The sequence below is a fragment of the Anabrus simplex genome, chromosome 1 (genome assembly GCF_040414725.1).
Source record: "Anabrus simplex isolate iqAnaSimp1 chromosome 1, ASM4041472v1, whole genome shotgun sequence".
Classification (NCBI taxonomy): domain Eukaryota; kingdom Metazoa; phylum Arthropoda; class Insecta; order Orthoptera; family Tettigoniidae; genus Anabrus; species Anabrus simplex.
In genome coordinates this window covers 1,540,392,287-1,540,410,656 of record NC_090265.1, presented here as the reverse complement: position 1 = coordinate 1,540,410,656, position 18,370 = coordinate 1,540,392,287, and the positions used below count along the sequence as shown (strand labels likewise).

General features: G+C 42.0%; 1 protein-coding gene across 8 annotated transcripts in view; it reads left to right on the top strand.

Moving 5' to 3' along the window:
* The window catches only part of LOC136858482 (early estrogen-induced gene 1 protein), a 611,382-nt gene that overhangs the window by 373,989 nt on the left and 219,023 nt on the right, over positions 1 to 18,370 (top strand). For all 8 annotated transcript variants that reach the window (XM_068225564.1, XM_067138049.2, XM_067138054.2 and 5 more), the window contains one exon: positions 7,386 to 7,506. In XM_068225564.1, the coding sequence (XP_068081665.1) occupies positions 7,386 to 7,506 (121 nt within the window). The remainder of the gene's footprint in view (positions 1 to 7,385; positions 7,507 to 18,370) is intronic.

Here is an 18,370-nt window from a genome sequence, read left to right as displayed (position 1 = left end):
AACATCAACAACGCAATAAAAATATTCGTCGTACACGGGTCTCGAACCGCCTACTAACGAACACCGGTACTCTCCTCTAACTTTTAGCAAGCTCGGCTATCACGGGTTGCTGTTTAGCGCTGTTGTGTTGCTGCTACTTCTAGTCATTCACCAATAATATTCTCTGTACAGGACGTTTCTGCGACACATAATTTTCACGATTCTTTACCATCAATCGGTATTTTATCATTAATGCTGATTTGCTTGACACGAATAAACGAATTATGGAAAGCGTTGTAAGAGCAGACATTGTAGTGAGTAGTCAAGGTCAGTATTTTTAGGTTCGACTATAATCTGCGGGTTGCATAAAACTGCGTGAATAGGGGCAGCTGTACCACCCGGTATAATTTGCCGGGCTGAGTGGCTCAGGCGGTTGAGGTGCTGGTCTTCTGACTCCAACTTGGCAAGTTCCATCTTGGCTCAGTTCGGTGATATTTGAAGGTGCACTGGCACGTAAAAGAACTCCTGCGGGACTAAATTCCGGCACCTCGGCGTCTCCGTAAACCGTAAAAGTAGTTAGTGAGACGTAAAAACTATTAACATTGTTAGTTATTAATAATGTTTGAGTCACGTAGCTGTCAGCTTGCGTTCGGGAGATAATGGGTTCGAACCCCACTGTCGGCAGATCTGTACATTTTGTACCTGAGAGCTAAACCAACGTAGGTCACATTTTAGTCATTTTACAGAAGAGAGGAGAACGTCAGTTGTAAAGCATTTTTACTTCACTGTGACTTAGGCAATAAATGTTCATCATTGTTCTTCATGTATTTTGTGTAATTTTGATCACTGAACACATTCATTAATATAATTTATACTTAAAATTGTTAATTATTATTTTATTGTCGCAAAAATAAAATGACAGTGTACTTACGTTTATATGATCTAAGTTTCATAAAATGAATAAAATGTGACTTACATTGGTTTAGCTCTCAGGTACAGATTGGGAAGCTATCGCCGCGTGGGTTGGCTTGCTCTCAGTCGCTTTTGTGATAGTATTAGGAGTGGTACTGTGTTAGCTGTGTTAGTTGTTGCTTCTTTATATATTTACGTGTTTGTTTTCTGAATATTAATATCGTTGTTAGTTTATTTTTTGTAAGTTCATCGGTGGCTAGCTGTACAGTTCTTCTCCGTATTTAACATTGGCATTTGTTGAGGTTATTGTCAGAAACATGATTTTGTTAGTCATTATGACATCTCATTCTCGGCAATGATGTGTTCTGTCTTAAATGATGGAATTATTAGCTCGGGCTTCGTAACGGGTCAAAGTTTATTGAATTGCATTAGGATTACATGTTTTATTAAACAGCCTGTATTAAAGTGTGATATGCCGCAGATGGAGGTAACTATGACAACGCAGCGTACTTCGTAGTTACTGCTTGTGCCGCTCAAATGTCAGACTCCAACTCTCGTGGGCCCAACTATAGCTGTGTTTATTGTCCTCTGTTCTTTTGGCGCTCTTTGAGTTTTTAATTCATGATGTTTTTGGTTATGTGGTGCATTTTAGTGTATCGTTGGTCAATTTAAATGCGTAAATTTAGATTAGTATATATTTGATTGCCTTTAGGTTATCTTTAAAGTCCTTCGTGTGTAATTATTTTATTATGTCGACACCCGATATTAAGAGTGCAGTTACCAAGAAAAAGAAGGCTTTTGGTCGCGCGACTCCTCTCAGAAGCCATTTTCGTGAAATGTTGTGCAACGTGAGGGAATATTTTTGAGAGGGGGGGGGGGGGAAAGCTGTTCAAAGAACAGCTGAAGCCACAAAAGTCAACAGGAGTATCGTAATTAACTCAGGGAAACAAAACTATTTTGCTGATGAACAAGCAGCGGTATCATCCAGACTTATCTCCAGTAGATAGAAAGCCCAAAAAGGAGAAATACAGAACGGTGTTCAATTGCATTTAACTAAACATAATCAATTTACCGTTCATGTTAAGTCTTCTAACAACATACTTTTAGAATATGGATACGTATATTTCTCTATCTTTTGTGTAAATGTAATAAATGGACAGGACTTCGTCATAATTCTATTCAGCGACCGAAAATATTTTCTCTTGTACGAAGCGAATAAGTGAGTTTTTACGCCTAAAAGCGTGGCGAGATTTTGGAGCAAAGTAGACAAAGTATTATCACCACCGGTTAAGGCGCTGGCTTTCTGAGCCCAAGTTGGCAGGTTCGATCCTAGCTCAGTCCAGGGATATATGGTGCTCAAATATATCAGCCTCGTGTCGGAAATTTGCCGGTAGGTAAAAGAACTCCCGTGAGACAAAATTTCGGCACTTCGGCGTCTCCGAAATCCGTAAAAGTAATTAGTGGGACTTAAAGCCATTATTATTATTATTATTATTATTATTATTATTATTATTATTATTGTTATTATCGTCATCATTATTTCTTTTCTTAAACGTGATTACAAATGGAAATATGACACTCGTATGTGGTTTCAGTCTATTATGGGAGTTTTTATTTAGCTCCTCATGAAATGTTTGATTTGCTTTAAGATATTAAGTTGTAAAATGACGTCCTTTAATGGAAAGTGAGAGTGATAAATGATATGATTGAAGAGAACTGAAAATCTTTTTACAATCATAGTTTTTGTTTGTTTACAATTTGCTTTACGTCGCACCGACACAGATCATATGGAGACGATGTGATAGGAATGGGAAGGAAGCGGCCGTGGCCTTAATTAAGGTACAACCCCAGCATTTGCCTGGTGTAAAAATGGGAAACCATGGGAAAGCGTTCTCAGGGCTACCGACAGTGGAGTTCGAATCCACTATCCCCCGAATGCAAGTTCACAACTACGCGACCCAAAACCCGTAACAACTCGCTCGGTATCATGCACATCAGTGGCATTACAAGAAAGGAAAATAAATACATCAGGTTAACCTCTAAACACCGACTAATCATGGCCATGAGGTGCCAGTTATACCTGCCAATATAATCAGCGCTGTAAGAAATATGTTGAGAAATCAACATTACATTCTGATTATGATGAAGAGCAACAGTGTATCAACCTATTGGTTAAGAAACAAACTTGTTTTTGTTAACCTACTTGTAACATTGGGATCATGCTTGTATGATCTGCGAACACGGTGTATACATGTCTGTATTCGTATATTCTTTCGCTGGATTTTCTGGATATTCGCTTTTTTTATATTTCCTAAACCATTAATTTCAGTCTTCATGGTAAAGTACAAAAAATCTCATTCACTCCGACAGGGAAAGAAAGGGTGAAGTCAACGCAAGTAGGCCAATCCACATGGCGATAAGTGTCACACAAATTATAATTTTATTCGCCCGAAAATTAATTTCAAATAAACATACCTGTGGAAGGTTACGCCTTTGCCCTTCATGAGCCTCCCTGTGCAGCCATAAGCTGCCCAGGAGACTGACATTTTCGTCAAGAGAAGCATAAGACAATTAATAGAGAAACTCCAGTGCTGACAGTGCCAAACAAGCCAGCTTTTGCCAAACAGCGCGCTCGTTCAACTTCGCACGCGACTGCAGCGCCAGTGCTACATCTAGTGTATTATTTACTAACTCTATGATTATGAGTACAGCGGAATATGGATCCATTCACACCGGTGCGTCACTCTTCCGCCTACATGGCGGGATTGCTGCGAACCATTTTAAGAAAGAGGCGACTAAAAGGGGCGACCAAGGGATGATTGTATTAGAACCATGAAATTACTTGTGATTAGTTCCACCACGCGGGGAATACCATGGGTCGCTTTGGCTTGCGCGTAGTACCACCATGTTAGGTACCAAACAGGTTTGTGATTAGTAGCAACAGAGTGCGTTGCCGGCTTCTACAGTACCTACAGTACCTGTGATTAGTTGGCTGTGCGGTTATGGGCGCGCAGCTGTAAGCTTGCATCCGGGAAATAGTGGGCTCGAAGATGGTTTTCCGTGCTTTTCTATTTTCACACCAGGCAAATGCTGGGGCTGTACCTTAATTAAAGCCACATCTCGAAGGCAGCAATTCAGGTAATGTTGGCTACGATCCTGTTACACCTAATAACTATCTCTTGAAGTCCAAGGCTTGAGGTCCATGAGCGGGCCATTTTAACCCATCTGGACGCGCGCTCGGTTACTTAATGTATGGGTGCGCACTGGGTAATTTTACCCGACCTGTTTATCGGTGTAAATCACCGTGTATAAGTAATCTACTTTCTCTTAAATGGGATAAGAAATGTTTCATATCTATTTGTACCTTTAAGGATCTTGTAATACATCGTCGGCAGAAAGTGATATTAAACGTTAATCCGAAACATAAATGTTGGTGCCGTATGTCAACCATTTGGGAACGTAGAATCTTTATAACTTGTAATTTACATTCTTAAAGAAAATATTCAGCTATGCGACCACACTACTTGTTATAGGCCTAATACAGTTACTGTCGATGACACAGTAATAATCGCTAACAGCTGTTTAGACAGATATTACACAGACTGAACATAAAAAACAGAATGATTATGTTTGCACTTCACAGTGGGAAGTTAATATGTTTTTTAAATATGAATTCTCATACCTAACGGGGTATAGTCCTTATCAACTTCTTGGAGAGATCCATTGAAAGAGATGTCTTGTTGTCTGACGCACAGCTGTCCTAATAGGTATCGTTTTTATAGCCACTTTCTTAAACGAAGTCTATATCACTCGTTACTTCCACTAATAACTTCATAATATTCTTCGTCGCCAAGTAATTATCGCTTTGCGAACATTGAAAGAGAAAATTAGATCTTTCTATAAACTTACGTTAGCACGCGCGCCGGGTAGAAATTACCCGATACTCAAATCAACATTCAAGCGCGTTTACAGCTCGACGTAAGGAAAATATCAGGCCATCAAAAATATTTCAGAGTCCATTGGGACAGCAGCGAAGAGTAGAACGTCCTTTAGACTAAGAATTTACACTTCATTTTGCCACGGATAAAAATATACCGCGTCGTGTTTGTGCTTGGAGCAAGACATCGCCTTCCCTGCTTTTAAAATGTAGGATAAAGAAACAAACAAAGAAATTAATGCACAAATATTGATGTCGTTTCCTGAAAGGAGCTTGGGACACCACGGTCATAAACCTCATGTACTCAGTAAATGTGAAGACTTGTCTGATAACCTGTGTATCTGTAGTGACTACTAATGTGTGTGTTTGTATTCAGGAAGAGGATTGGGAAGGAGCGGACAATGCACATATGCTTACAATAGAGTAAAAGATTTTTCGATGATGAAAAATGCTGTACAGATTACAGTTTTGTTATAAATAAACTAACTAAAACTAAACACAAAGCGTACTTCTGCTAAAAATTAAAGCAAACGGACAATGCCTTTTATCGTATACAAGCAAATTATTGCTTATAGAACAATATTGTCCTGCCCTCACAGGATTCCCAGGTTTTTAACATAACTTAAAGGTCATGTCCACTGTTTGACAACAGATTCGAACAAGTAAGAAGTTTAATAGCTCAACGATGTACAATATAAAGTTTATATCGCAGCTAAATATAAGCTTATACCATTACCAAACAGAACTATAGAACTAGAAACGCCTATTGGAACTGTGAGATACTAAAAACTTTATCTGGGAGAGATTAAGGAGCCTGTCAATCATCCACCGCAACACACGAACGTAAACTTAGCTCGATGTGTAGACGACGACTGGGCAGCGATAGGAGAGGGGGCGAGGCAGTACCCCCTCGATTGTCCTTCGCCACATGCGCGGCATATTCCCGCGCAGAGCGTTTATTAATTATTTGGACTGTAGTGTTCAGGGGGCTGAATGAAATCACGAACAAAGAAAACTGAAGGTATTATTGTCAAAACTATTTTTTAATTACTTTGAACTAAACCTCTTCGACTTCTGCTCGTATAGAACGTTCGTCCAAAGTAATAATATAATCTCTGTTTTATATCATATCGGTAAAGCAAAGTCAACTCCGTACATGCCATGAAGGCCCTTGGAGGGGTGGAAGGTAAAGGCTTCCACTATACGTAACCTCGGCACTTGATGGGGGTAGAGTGGTTAGCTCTTCGCCCGGCCGCCTTTGCCCCCAGGAATTAACCTGGTACTCATTTTTCGTGTAGGCTGAGTGAACATGAGGGCCATATGCACGTCCGGAAGTGGAAATCTCGTTTCTTAAATTTTACGAATTCCTAACGGTGATTCGAACCCACGTCCTTCCGGGCAAACCGAGCACGCCTTTACCGCCTCGACCAGGCAGCCCCTATATCATATCGGTAATTTTTTATTTTATGGTTCTCTAATCAGAACCGTGTTTTAATAACATTATTTGTATGTTATCAGTTATTCGAGTATTGTGTGTCTTAATGAAAGGAAAAATATGAGTCGGTTATGAGATGTTAAATAAATTATTTCTTTTATGCTCCTATTTATTTTAGAACTTACAGTGTCTTAGATACTAACATACATCTTAGTTATTTGAAATACCACGTGTGGTCATTGTTCACTTATAAATGTAGCAGAGTCACTGCCGTTGTTTTCTTTCAAAACAACTGAGGATCAGTAATAAGTTCTTGCTCGGAACCAACATAGAACTGTAGGTTCATCTCTTGCGACTCTTGATCACTAGTCGCGTAAAACTCCAAGCTGGGTACTTTGCCTTTGTTTATGGTATGGTACAGCAAAACTTCGAGTGTGTAGGCTCCATATCTAAGAAAGTACGCGTGCTCTGGCGTTGTGGTCTAGCCACTCTGTTCCCAACGCGAGTGTCATGGGTTCGAATCCAGGGGACTTCGGGTGAGATTTTCACTAACATCAGCTTGTTGTGGCAGAAAGGGCATCTGGCTTTAAACCCCCGACAAGCCCTTAATTGAGCCGAGCCCGCATATAAATAAGAAAGTAATGAAGTTCTACCAAGAGTAACAGGAACATTGCTAATGTAAATTAATGCGTTGTCAGTTACAGTGCTATCTCAAATGTTATCATCATCAACCCGGATTGGGCGCAGTTGTTTTATCGGCAGATGTAAATTATAATTTTTCAGTTGTTTTACGAATCTGAAGTTCTCTGTAACGATCGAATTATAAGAACTAAATTATGTATATACTCGATTGAATTGCTAGGAACTGTTGTAACAAACGTACACCATAGTAACTATAGGGCTCAATAGAAATTAAAATGATTCCATTTGTAATTGGTGTGATATTGAATGAAGATCTACTTACCTTAGATACCTCACGTAGAAAACTAATCACGTTCTAGTACAAAGCGCTATTCCAGCTCAATGTTGGCTGTAATATGTTGTAGATTTGTGATGATTTTACATTCATGGAATGTTGATAAACTGTGTTCTCTATCTGACTTCCACTTTCTGTACTTTCAGGGAAGAAGTGAAAGACCATACAGTGAGGTGGGACGCTCGCTTCGAGTTCGTGTGCAAGATGAGTGCCAACGCTTCTACCGGTATTCTGGACCCATGCATCCTACGGGTATCTGTGCGGAAGGTATGCATTTTCAAATGTTTACTTATATATTTATTTGCTTGCTTCACTCTTATTCACAGGTGCCGTTTTCTGACCTGAACACTATTCCTTACAACGTGACTAGTCATATTCAAAGGCATTCATACATGAACAAATTAAGATGTCAGTAGCCTAGCCATTGCAAGTTGTGTGAAGACATATTTTAATGACTGACGAGGAACATATTCCACTTCGAAGTCGGAAATACACAATGATGTTGGCATCATTGAACCACCACGCAACGTCTAGTTCGCGCGCACGGTATTACCGATAGTGAAAAACTACATGCTCGGTAGAACGGCGGATAATTTTCTTTTGTTTAGTGCTAGAATCATCTGCTCTGAATAGGAAGATGATCTGTAGGAAACAAGGGTTAAATTTCACAATGATATTATCAGTATTCATAAAATGATCTGAGCAGAATTTTATATGCACCATGAACAGCCAATGAAGCACGAGTTACTGCACTTGCCACGGAAATCGATGAACGAGGTGTTGTTGGAAAAGTTCTGAATATACGCTGACGTCTGTATAATGGTAACAGTTGAATTTAACGTCTGATAGGATCTTATCTAGAAGTCTGGTGAGTACTGCAGCTGCAGTCGATAATTCGAAAGCCACTGGGTTGAATTCATAAAGATTCTTATCCGTAGCAAAGGCAGTAAGGTGTTTAGACTGCTTGGCTAATTGGATTTTATAGTAGGCTTGATCAAGGTCTGATATGGTGAATTCAGTATTACGGAACCATGAGAAGCAAGAATGAAAGTGAGGGAGGGGTACTGATTGTGAGACGAACTTTTTATTCAACGCCCTGTAATCCACAACCGGGCGAAATCCACCTAGTGGTTTTGGCACTAAGAAAATAGGGGAGGAATAGGCAGTCGTAGATGGGCGGATGATTCCGTCATTCAGCATCTTTTTGGTGATTTCGCTGAGAACCGTCATCTTGGGACGTGCCAACCAATAGGGACGGAACCTCACAGGAACCGAATCAGTTCCATCGATCTTGTATTCGATCACGTCAGTGACCTCTAGTTTCTCTGAGATAACATCGGAGAAAGACTGCCATAATCCCTGAATACCTTTAGCCTGTACCTCAGGTAAATGTATAAGATCTGAAATCATTTCACACTGAGGGGCGAAGCAACCGAAAATGACACAGAATGGTATGGTAACAGCAAATTTGAACCAGCAAGTCGTTTTTTAAGATCAAGTAAAAACCAGAACGGGACGTGAAAATTGCACCCAGGATAATGGGGTACAGCAGATTCCTAGCCACATAAAATGTGAATTTCCAAGTGAAATTCGCAATTCTGACTACAAAAATTGAAGCCCAAAATTTCTAAAGAGTTGGCCGTAACACATTTTAATAATATTAATAATGCTATTTGCTTTACGTCCCATTAACTGCTTTTACGGTTTTCAGAGACGCCGAGGTGCCGGAATTTAGTCCCGAAGGAGTTCTTTTATGTGCCAGTAAATCTACCGACACGAGGCTGACGTATTTGAGCACCTTCAAATACCACCGGACTGAGTCAGGATCGATCCTGCCAAGTTGGGGTCAGAAGGCCAGCGCCTCAACCGTCTGAACCACTCAGCCCGGCGAAACACACTTTAACGAGCAAGGAACATACTGTGAAAATTTGCAAGTGGACTTCAACTTGAATGCCAGTCTTCACAAATAAGAGCTACTACACTCCCTGAATCTAATAAGGTGGTTATTGTTTCATTATTAATTTCAATCTTTAGAAACGGAATAAATACAAAAGTCTGTCTGTCTGTTAGGTCATCAGCCCAGAGGCTGGTTGGATCCTCAAATAGCACCTCCAAAGGTTATGCGGTTATATGGAAACCCCCAAAACCAATGGCAGCACCAAAATGAGGCGTACTAGGCAAGATGAGGAGTGAGGTAGTTTGTCATTGCTTTAAGGTATCAGGATATACTTTCAAGCACTCTTTAGGACCAAGAAATTCACTGTGGCACTCAGCCCCGACGCCCTGAGGTAGCTTTCTAAAATTAGGTATATATGAACAGTGCATACGTATTAGCCATTACACCACCTCCCTAGCTCCATTTACTAGTTGTGAGCCCCTGAGGCAGCTTTCTAGGTTTGCTTCTATAAGAATACTATATAGCAGCCATCTTGCCTAATTGCCCTTGTGTCAGTTCCCAGAAGTTAGGCCGATAAGGCTTATAGGCAGTAAGTTACATATTTTAGCCCCTGGGATAGCCTCTAGAATTAGGCCCATAAAATAGTGTATAGCCGCCATCCTTCCTAGGTAGACTTATCTTGGGACGAATTCAAGCCTTAAGGTTAAGCTTGCATACGTAGCCAGCCGCCCTACTTTCAAATCGCCTGTCAAGTGACGCCATGTGAGGTTAAGCATGCACTCGTAGTCAGCACATCTCAGCTGTGGCGGCCGCCTCTGAGGCAGTTGCGGCTGAACTCTCCAAAAATCAATACTGATATACTTCACCGCTTCGAACTAGTGTGGAATTTTGCAAGGGTGTATACCCAATTTGGGCAATTTTTCCTCTAAATCAACTACGATAATGTGTGAACTGTTGGCTGTGTGGTAGCGTGGGGCCTTGAATTTACATTTTTTACAAGAAACATATATAATTTTTTTAAACTCCAGGTTTTTTTTCGCTTTGCTTGTGTTTTGGGTGTAGTCGCTTTCGCTACGATTAGGCTATTCATTTTGCGCCTAAGTAGGATGCACTCGAAGCCATTCGTGTAAAGTCGTTCTTCGTTTGTTAACAGGCTAGCTGAAGAATGATCGCGCTATTGTACGGAAAGCGTTTAGAGGTTACAATTTTATTGATGAGAGTGCTAAGCTGTGAGCTGTAGTTCATTTATTCAGCCATTTTGATTATCTCTGTTATCATATTATATTTATACTCTTTGTTTCTATCTTTTTATATTTTTAGGTTTTGTATTCAAATTATATATTTCATTATAAGGACTCCTAGAATTCACATCACTCATTCAATTATTTGTATTATTATATTCCTTACAATCACCCTTTTATATTTTTATAGACAAGTCTTTTCTAAAAGTTTATTGAGAGACTAGTTTGACGACCACGGGAACTATGAGAAGGTAGTAAATATTGTCTACAAGAGCGTGTTGTAAGACAGGCATAATTTTATCACTTTAATGTTTACTCATACATCCGTTTGAAGAGCGGGTACTTTACTCAGAGAGTTAGTAAATAATACGTAATCGGGAGATAGTGGGTTCGAGCCCCACTGTCGGCTGCCCCGAAGATGGTTTTCCGTGGTTTCCCATTTTCACACCAGGCAAATGCCGGGTCTGTACCTTAATTAACGCCACGGCCGCTTCCTTCCAATCCCTAGGCCTTTCCTATCCCATCGTCGTCATAAGACATATCTGTGTCGGTGCGACGTAAAGCAAATAGCAAAAACAAAAAAAAGTAAATAATACACTAGAGGTAGCACTGGCGCTGCAGTCGCGTGCGAAGTTGAACGAGCGCGCTGTTTGGCAAAAACTGGAGCTTCCCAATAAATGGAAGTATATATTTCTCTGAAGGAAAATGCCAGTCTCCTGTGCAGCTTATGGCTGCATAGGAAGGTTCATAAAGGGCAGTCGCGTATCATTTCACAGGTATGTTTCCTTGAAATTCATTTCCGTGCATATAAAATAATACTTTGCGTGACACTAATTGTCATGAGAATTGGCCTACTTGGGCTGACTTCGCGACTGATTCCCCTGTCGGAGTGAATGAGATTCTTTGGATCTTCTCTTGAAGACTGAAATTAATGTTTTAGGAAATATAAGGGATGGCATTTTCCTTTCACTGAATGGCCATGCCTTTGAAAAGCGAATATCCAGAAAAATCATGTGCATGATACCGAGCGAGTGACTGCAGGCTTTGTCACGTAGCTGTCAGCTTGCATTCAGGAGATAGTACGTTTGAACCCCACTGTCGGCAGCCCTGGATATGGTTTCCAATTTTTACACCAGGCAAATGCTTGGGCTGTACCTTAATTAAGGCCACAGTCGTTTACTTCCCACTCCTAGCCCTTTCCTGTCCCATAGTCGCCGTAAGACCAATGTGTGTCGGTGCGACATAAAGCGAATTGGTACAAGATAATAAAATAAGAAAAGATGTGCATGATAGCCTGGAATTGTGCTCCGTTTTTTACTGTCTGTGTGTATTTATAATATTAAAAGCTACTGAATACACTGACTTAGCAAATGTCTTGGGATAGTCACCTAATAGCGTGTGGGGCTTCCTCTGGTCCTGCGAACTGCAGTGAGACGCCGTGTAAGTGAGTCGACAAGTAACTGGTAGTACTCTGGACGCAGCTGACACCAAATTGTTTGCAGAACGGCCGCCAGTGCTGGTCCGTTCGTGGGTGCAGGATCTATGGCACGGAGCCTGCGTTTCAGGACATCCCAGATATGCTCGATAGGGTTCATATCAGGTTCCTGGGTGGCCATGGCAGTCGTTTGACCTTCGCTATATGTTCCTGCAACCATTCTCGGGCGACGTGGGAGCGATGTGGCGGCGCGTTATCATCTTGAAACACCGCAGAACCGTCTGGGCGCTGGAAGGCCAAACATGGGTGGTGATGGTCTCCGAGCAGCTCAACATACCGCGTACCATTCAAAGTCTCTTCCACAACAACTAGGGGGCCCATTCCATACCAGGAAAATGCACTCCAGACCATAACAGAGACACCAGCGCCCTGGACCACACCTTCGAGGCAGGCGGGATCCATCGCTTCATGTGGTCTACGCCATACACGGTGCCTCCCATCGGCATGGTGCAGTTGAAATCGCGATTCGTCCGACCATATCACGTTACGCCATTGTTCCAGTGTCCATCCCTGGTGATTGGCGACAAATGCGCGTCGTTGTGCCCGATGACGTTGGGTCAACAGTGGCACCCGTGTGCGGTGCCGGCTCCCATACCCCATAGAACCCATGTTCCTACGAATTGTCCACTGGGAGACGTGTGTAGCACGGCCTGTGTTGAATTGAGGCGTGATTTGTTGCACGATTGCCCGTCTGTCCCTATTGACAATCCGTCTCAGATGTCGCCGGTCACGGTCATCGAGGGTGGCTGGACGGCCGGTCGTTCGTCTGTTTTTTTTTTTTTGCTAGGGTCTTTACGTCGCACCGACACAGATAGATCTTATGGCGACGATGGGATAGGAAAGGCCTAGGAGTTGGAAGGAAGCGGCCGTGGCCTTAATTAAGGTACAGCCCCAGCATTTGCCTGGTGTGAAAATGGGAAACCACGGAAAGCCATCTTCAGGGCTGCCGTTAGTGGGATTCGAACCTACTATCTCCCGGATGCAAGCTCACAGCCGCGCGCCTCTACGCGCACGGCCAGCTCGCCCGGTCGTTCGTCTGTTATGGACGGTGACACCCGCATTCAACCATTCACGATACACCCTGGACACGGTTGATCGTGTGAAGCCGAATTTCCGCACCACTTCCGAAATCGCACTTCCCATCCGTCGGGCACCGACCACCATACCCCGTTCGAACGGTGTCAGCTCACGACGACGTTCTGTGTTTCAGCTGTCACATGCACAGCCACTGCTCACAAGATCTCCTATGCAACTGCCGCTGGCACAAGGGGCGTGTGGTGCGCGACAACACACTTGCAAATCAGTGCTCCGCCATCCCATGACATTTGTTCAGTCAGTGTATATTTTCTGTATATATAGTTGCTTTCCCTTCGTACAATACGTGTAACAGTCCCCATTCATACTTTACCAGATCTTAAAATTTAGAGACTAGATGTGATACACCGTGTGAACTTCTGAGTCCTTTACTTTCGTCAATATTATTTCCTTAAATGCCATATACCTAGGACTATATACAAGCATAATAAATTATTGACTGAGCAAGTTGGTCGTGCGGTTAGGGCCACGTAGCTGTAAGCTTGCTTTCGGGAAATAGTGTGTTCAAACCCCACTGTCGGCAGCTCCGACGATGGTTTCCCGTGGTTTCCCATTCTCACACCAGGAAAATGCTGGGTATGTACCTTAATTAAGCCCACGGCGCTTTCTTCCCACTCCTAGTCCTTTCCTAACCCATCGTCGCCATAAGGCCTATGTGTGTCGGTGCGATGTAAAGCAAATTGTTAAAATTATTGTATTTTTCATTTCTCTTCAATCATATAATTTACCACTTTCCCTTTGGCCTCAGGGTCTCTGAACTTTGGAGCGTGGGTTGGCGACCACGGGACCCTTAGCTGAGTCCTGGCATTGCTTCCACTTACTTGTGCCAGGCTCTTCACTCACATCTGTCCTATCCGACCTTTCTTGGTCAGCTCTTGTTATTTTCCGACCCCGTTGTTATTAGGTTTCCGAGGCCTAGGGGGTCTTTAATTTTCACGCCCTTCGTGGCTTTTGTCTTTCTTTGGCCGATACCTTCATTTTTTGAAGTGTCGGCTTCCTTCCATTTTTTCTCTCTGATTAATGTTATATAGAGGATGGTTGCCTAGTTGTACTTCCTATTAAAACAATAATCACCACCACCGCTCTCCCTTTCCATTAACGGAAATCATTTTACAAGTTAAAATCTTAAAGCAAATCATACATTTCAGGAAAAGCTAAATAAAACTCCATAATAGGCTGAAACCACAAGCGAGTGTCATATTTCACATTGTGATCGCGTTTAGAAAACATTAACAACAACAACAACAACAATAATAATAATAATAATAATAATAATAATAATAATAGCTTTACGTCCAACTAACTACTTACACGGTTTTCAGAGACGCTGAGGTGTCAGAATTTTTCCCCACGGGAGTTCTTTCGTGTGCCGTTAAATCTATCTAAAAGAGACTAACATATTTGAGCACCTTCAAGTATCTCCGGAATGAGCCAGGCTCGAACCTGCCAACTTGGGCTCGGAAAGCCAGCGTCTAAACCGGCGATGACAATGTTTTGTCTACTTTACCCCAAAATCTCGCCAACGCTTTTGGGCCTAAAAACTCCCTCATCCGCTTTGTACGAGAGAGGACATTTTCGGTCGTTGGGCAGAATAATTTTTTAGCAAAGTTTTGGTCATTTACACAAAATATAGCGAAATATACGTGCCCTCCTTCTAAACCAACTGTATGTTGTTTATGAAGAGTAAATTGATTTTGTGTTACATAACTGCATCTGAACACCGTACTTTTTCATCACGTATTTCTCCTGTATTTATGCTTTTAGGGCATTTTGTTTACTAGAGAGAATCATTCTAAGTATACTGTAGTATGTGAGAATGTTTACATGTCATAATTTTAAACCTTATGTATGTCCACGCAGTTTTAAAAGTCCCTTATTTACATTGATGAGTACAGCGGAGTGAGCTTTTTGCCAAACTGCTGCGATTTCAACATGCTCCGCTGGCTACAGTGATTCTCTCGTAGACGGTGGCGCGAATGCTATCTCTAGTGTATTATTTACTAACTCTATGACTTTACTAGTGTTTAATAAAGGGGCTGCTTACTTGAGGCAATAAAGGCGTGTTCGGTTTACCCGGAAGGACGTGGGTTCGATTCCCCGTCAGATAATAGGAAAATTTAGGAATCATATTCTCTTACTGGAAATGCACATGGCCCCGAGGTTCATTCAGCCTAGACCAAAATGAGTACCAGGTTAATTCCGGGGGGCAAAGATGCCCGGGTGTAGGGCCAACCGATCTGTCTGAGTGCTAAAGTTACGGACAGAAGCCTCTTTACCTTCCACTGCTCCCGAGGGCCTTCATGGTCTGTATGGATATGGCTTTGTTTTATATGTTTTATATGTTGTTCCTCTGCGAACCATGCGACATTGCCGCGGTGGGGAGGCTTGCGTGTCCCAATGATGCAGATAGCCGAGCCGCAGGTGCAACCATATCGGATGGGTATCTGTTGAGAGACCAGACTAACGAATGGTTCATCGAAAGGGGGGTAGCAGCCTTTCGGTAGTTGCAAGGGCGGCAGTCTAGATGATTGACTGATACGGCCTTGTAATAACACTCAACATGGCTTAGCTGTGTTGATACTGCTACACGGCTGAAAGCAACGGGAAACTACAGCCGTAACCACCTCCCGAGGACATGCAGCTCTCTCCGTATGAATGATGTACTGATGATGGCTTCCTCCCGGGTAAAATATTCCGGAGGTAAACTAGTCCCCCATTCGGATCTCCGGGTGGGGACTACACGAGAGGGGGCGATCATCAGGAAGATGGATACTGACATTCTGCGAGTCGGAGCGTGGAATGTTAGAAGTTTGAATCGTTCTGGTAGGTTAGAGAATCTGAAAAGGGAGATGGATAGGCTAAAGTTAGATGTAGTTGGTATAAGTGAAGTACGTTGGCAGGAAGAACAGGATTTTTGGTCAGGCGACTACCGAATTATCAACTCGAAATCAAACAGGGGTAATGCAGGAGTTGGTTTAATAATGAATAAGAAAATAGGGCAGCGGATAAGCTACTACGACCAGCATAGTGAAAGAATTATTGTCGCCAAGATAGACACCAAACCAATGCCCACCACAATAGTGCAGGTCTATATGCCTACTAGTGCAGTGGATGATGAAGAAATTGAAAGAATATATGAGGAGATAGAAGATTTAATACAATATGTCAAAGGTGACGAGAATCTAATTGTGATGGGAGACTGGAACGCAGTGGTAGGCCAAGGAAGAGAAGGTAGCACAGTAGGAGAATTTGGATTGGGACAAAGGAACGAAAGAGGAAGTCGGCTGGTTGAATTCTGCACTGACCATAATTTAGTCCTCGCCAATACTTGGTTCAAACACCACAAACGACGGCTGTATACGTGGACGAGACCTGGAGACACTGGAAGGTATCAAATAGACTTCATTATGATTAGGCAGAGATTCAGAAACCAGGTGTTGGATTGCAAAACTTTCCCAGGAGCAGACGTGGACTCTGACCACAACTTGTTGGTCATGAAATGCCATCTGAAGTTGAAGAAATTGAAGAAAGGAAAGAATGCAAAAAGATGGGATCTAGACAAGTTGAAAGAAAAGAGTGTGATGGATTGTTTCAAGGAACATGTTGCACAAGGACTAAATGAAAAGGCCGAAGGAAACACAGTAGAGGAAGAGTGGAGAGTCATGAAAAATGAAGTCGGTAGGGCTGCTGAAGAAATGTTAGGAAGGAAGAAAAGATCAACTAAGAATCAGTGGATAACTCAGGAGATACTAGACCTGATTGATGAACGACGAAAATACAAGAATGCTAGAAATGAAGAGGGCAGAAAAGAATACAGGCGATTAAAGAATGAAGTGGATAGAAAGTGCAAGGTAGCTAAGGAAGAATGGCTGAAGGAGAAGTGCAAGGATGTCGAAAGCTGTATGGTCCTGGGAAAGGTAGATGCTGCATACAGGAAAATCAAGGAAACCCTTGGAGAAAGGAAATCTAGGTGCATGAATATTAAGAGCTCAGATGGAAAGCCACTTCTAGGGAAAGAAGACAAAGCAGAAAGATGGCAGGAGCATATCCAACAGTTGTATCAAGGTAACGATGTAGATAATTTCGTTCTGGAACATGAAGAGGCTGTTGATGCTGATGAAATGGGAGACCCAATTTTGAGGTCAGAGTTTGACAGAGCTGTGAGTGACCTAAATAGGAACAAGGCACCTGGAATTGATGATATTCCCTCTGAATTACTGACTGCCTTAGGAGAAACCAGCATGGTAAGGTTATTTCATTTAGTGTGCAAGATGTATGAGACAGGAGAAGTCCCATCCGATTTTCGGCAGAATGTTGTTATACCTATTCCCAAGAAAGCCGGTGCTGACAGGTGTGAAAACTACCGCACTATTAGTTTAGTATCTCATGCCTGCAAAATTTTAACACGTATTATTTACAGAAGAATGGAAAAACAAGTTGAAGCTGAGTTGGGGGAAGATCAATTTGGCTTCAGAAGAAATGTAGGAACACGTGAAGCAATCCTGACTTTACGTCTGATCTTAGAGGATCGAATCAAGAAGGACAAGCCCACGTACATGGCATTCGTAGATCTAGAAAAGGCATTCGATAATGTTGATTGGACCAGGCTATTTTTGATTCTGAAGATGATAGGGATCAGATACCGAGAACGAAGAATTATCTACAACCTGTATAAAAATCAGTCTGCAGTGATAAGAATCGAGGGCTTTGAAAAAGAAGCAGCAATCCAGAAAGGAGTGAGGCAAGGCTGCAGTTTGTCCCCTCTCCTTTTCAATGTTTACATAGAACAGGCAGTAAAGGAAATCAAAGAGAAATTTGGAAAGGGAATCACAGTCCAAGGAGAGGAAATCAAAACCTTGAGATTTGCCGATGATATTGTTATTTTATCTGAGACTGCAGAAGATCTCGAGAAGTTGCTGAATGGTATGGATGAAGTCTTAGGTAAGGAGTACAAGATGAAAATAAATAAGTCCAAAACAAAAGTAATGGAGTGCAGTCGAACGAAGGCAGGTGATGTAGGAAATATTAGATTAGGAAACGAAGTCTTAAAGGAAGTAGATGAATATTGTTACTTGGGTAGTAAAATAACCAACGATGGCAGAAGTAAAGAGGACATAAAATGCAGACTAGCACAAGCAAGGAAGAGCTTTCTTAAGAAAAGAAATTTGCTCACTTCAAACATTGATATCGGAATTAGAAAGAGGTTTTTGAAGACTTTTGTGTGGAGCGTGGCATTGTATGGAAGTGAAACATGGACGATAACTAGCTCAGAAAGAAAGAGAATAGAAGCTTTTGAAATGTGGTGTTACAGAAGAATGCTGAAGGTGAGCTGGATAGATCGAATCACGAATGAAGAGATACTGAATCGAATTGGTGAGAGGAGATCGATTTGGCTAAATTTGA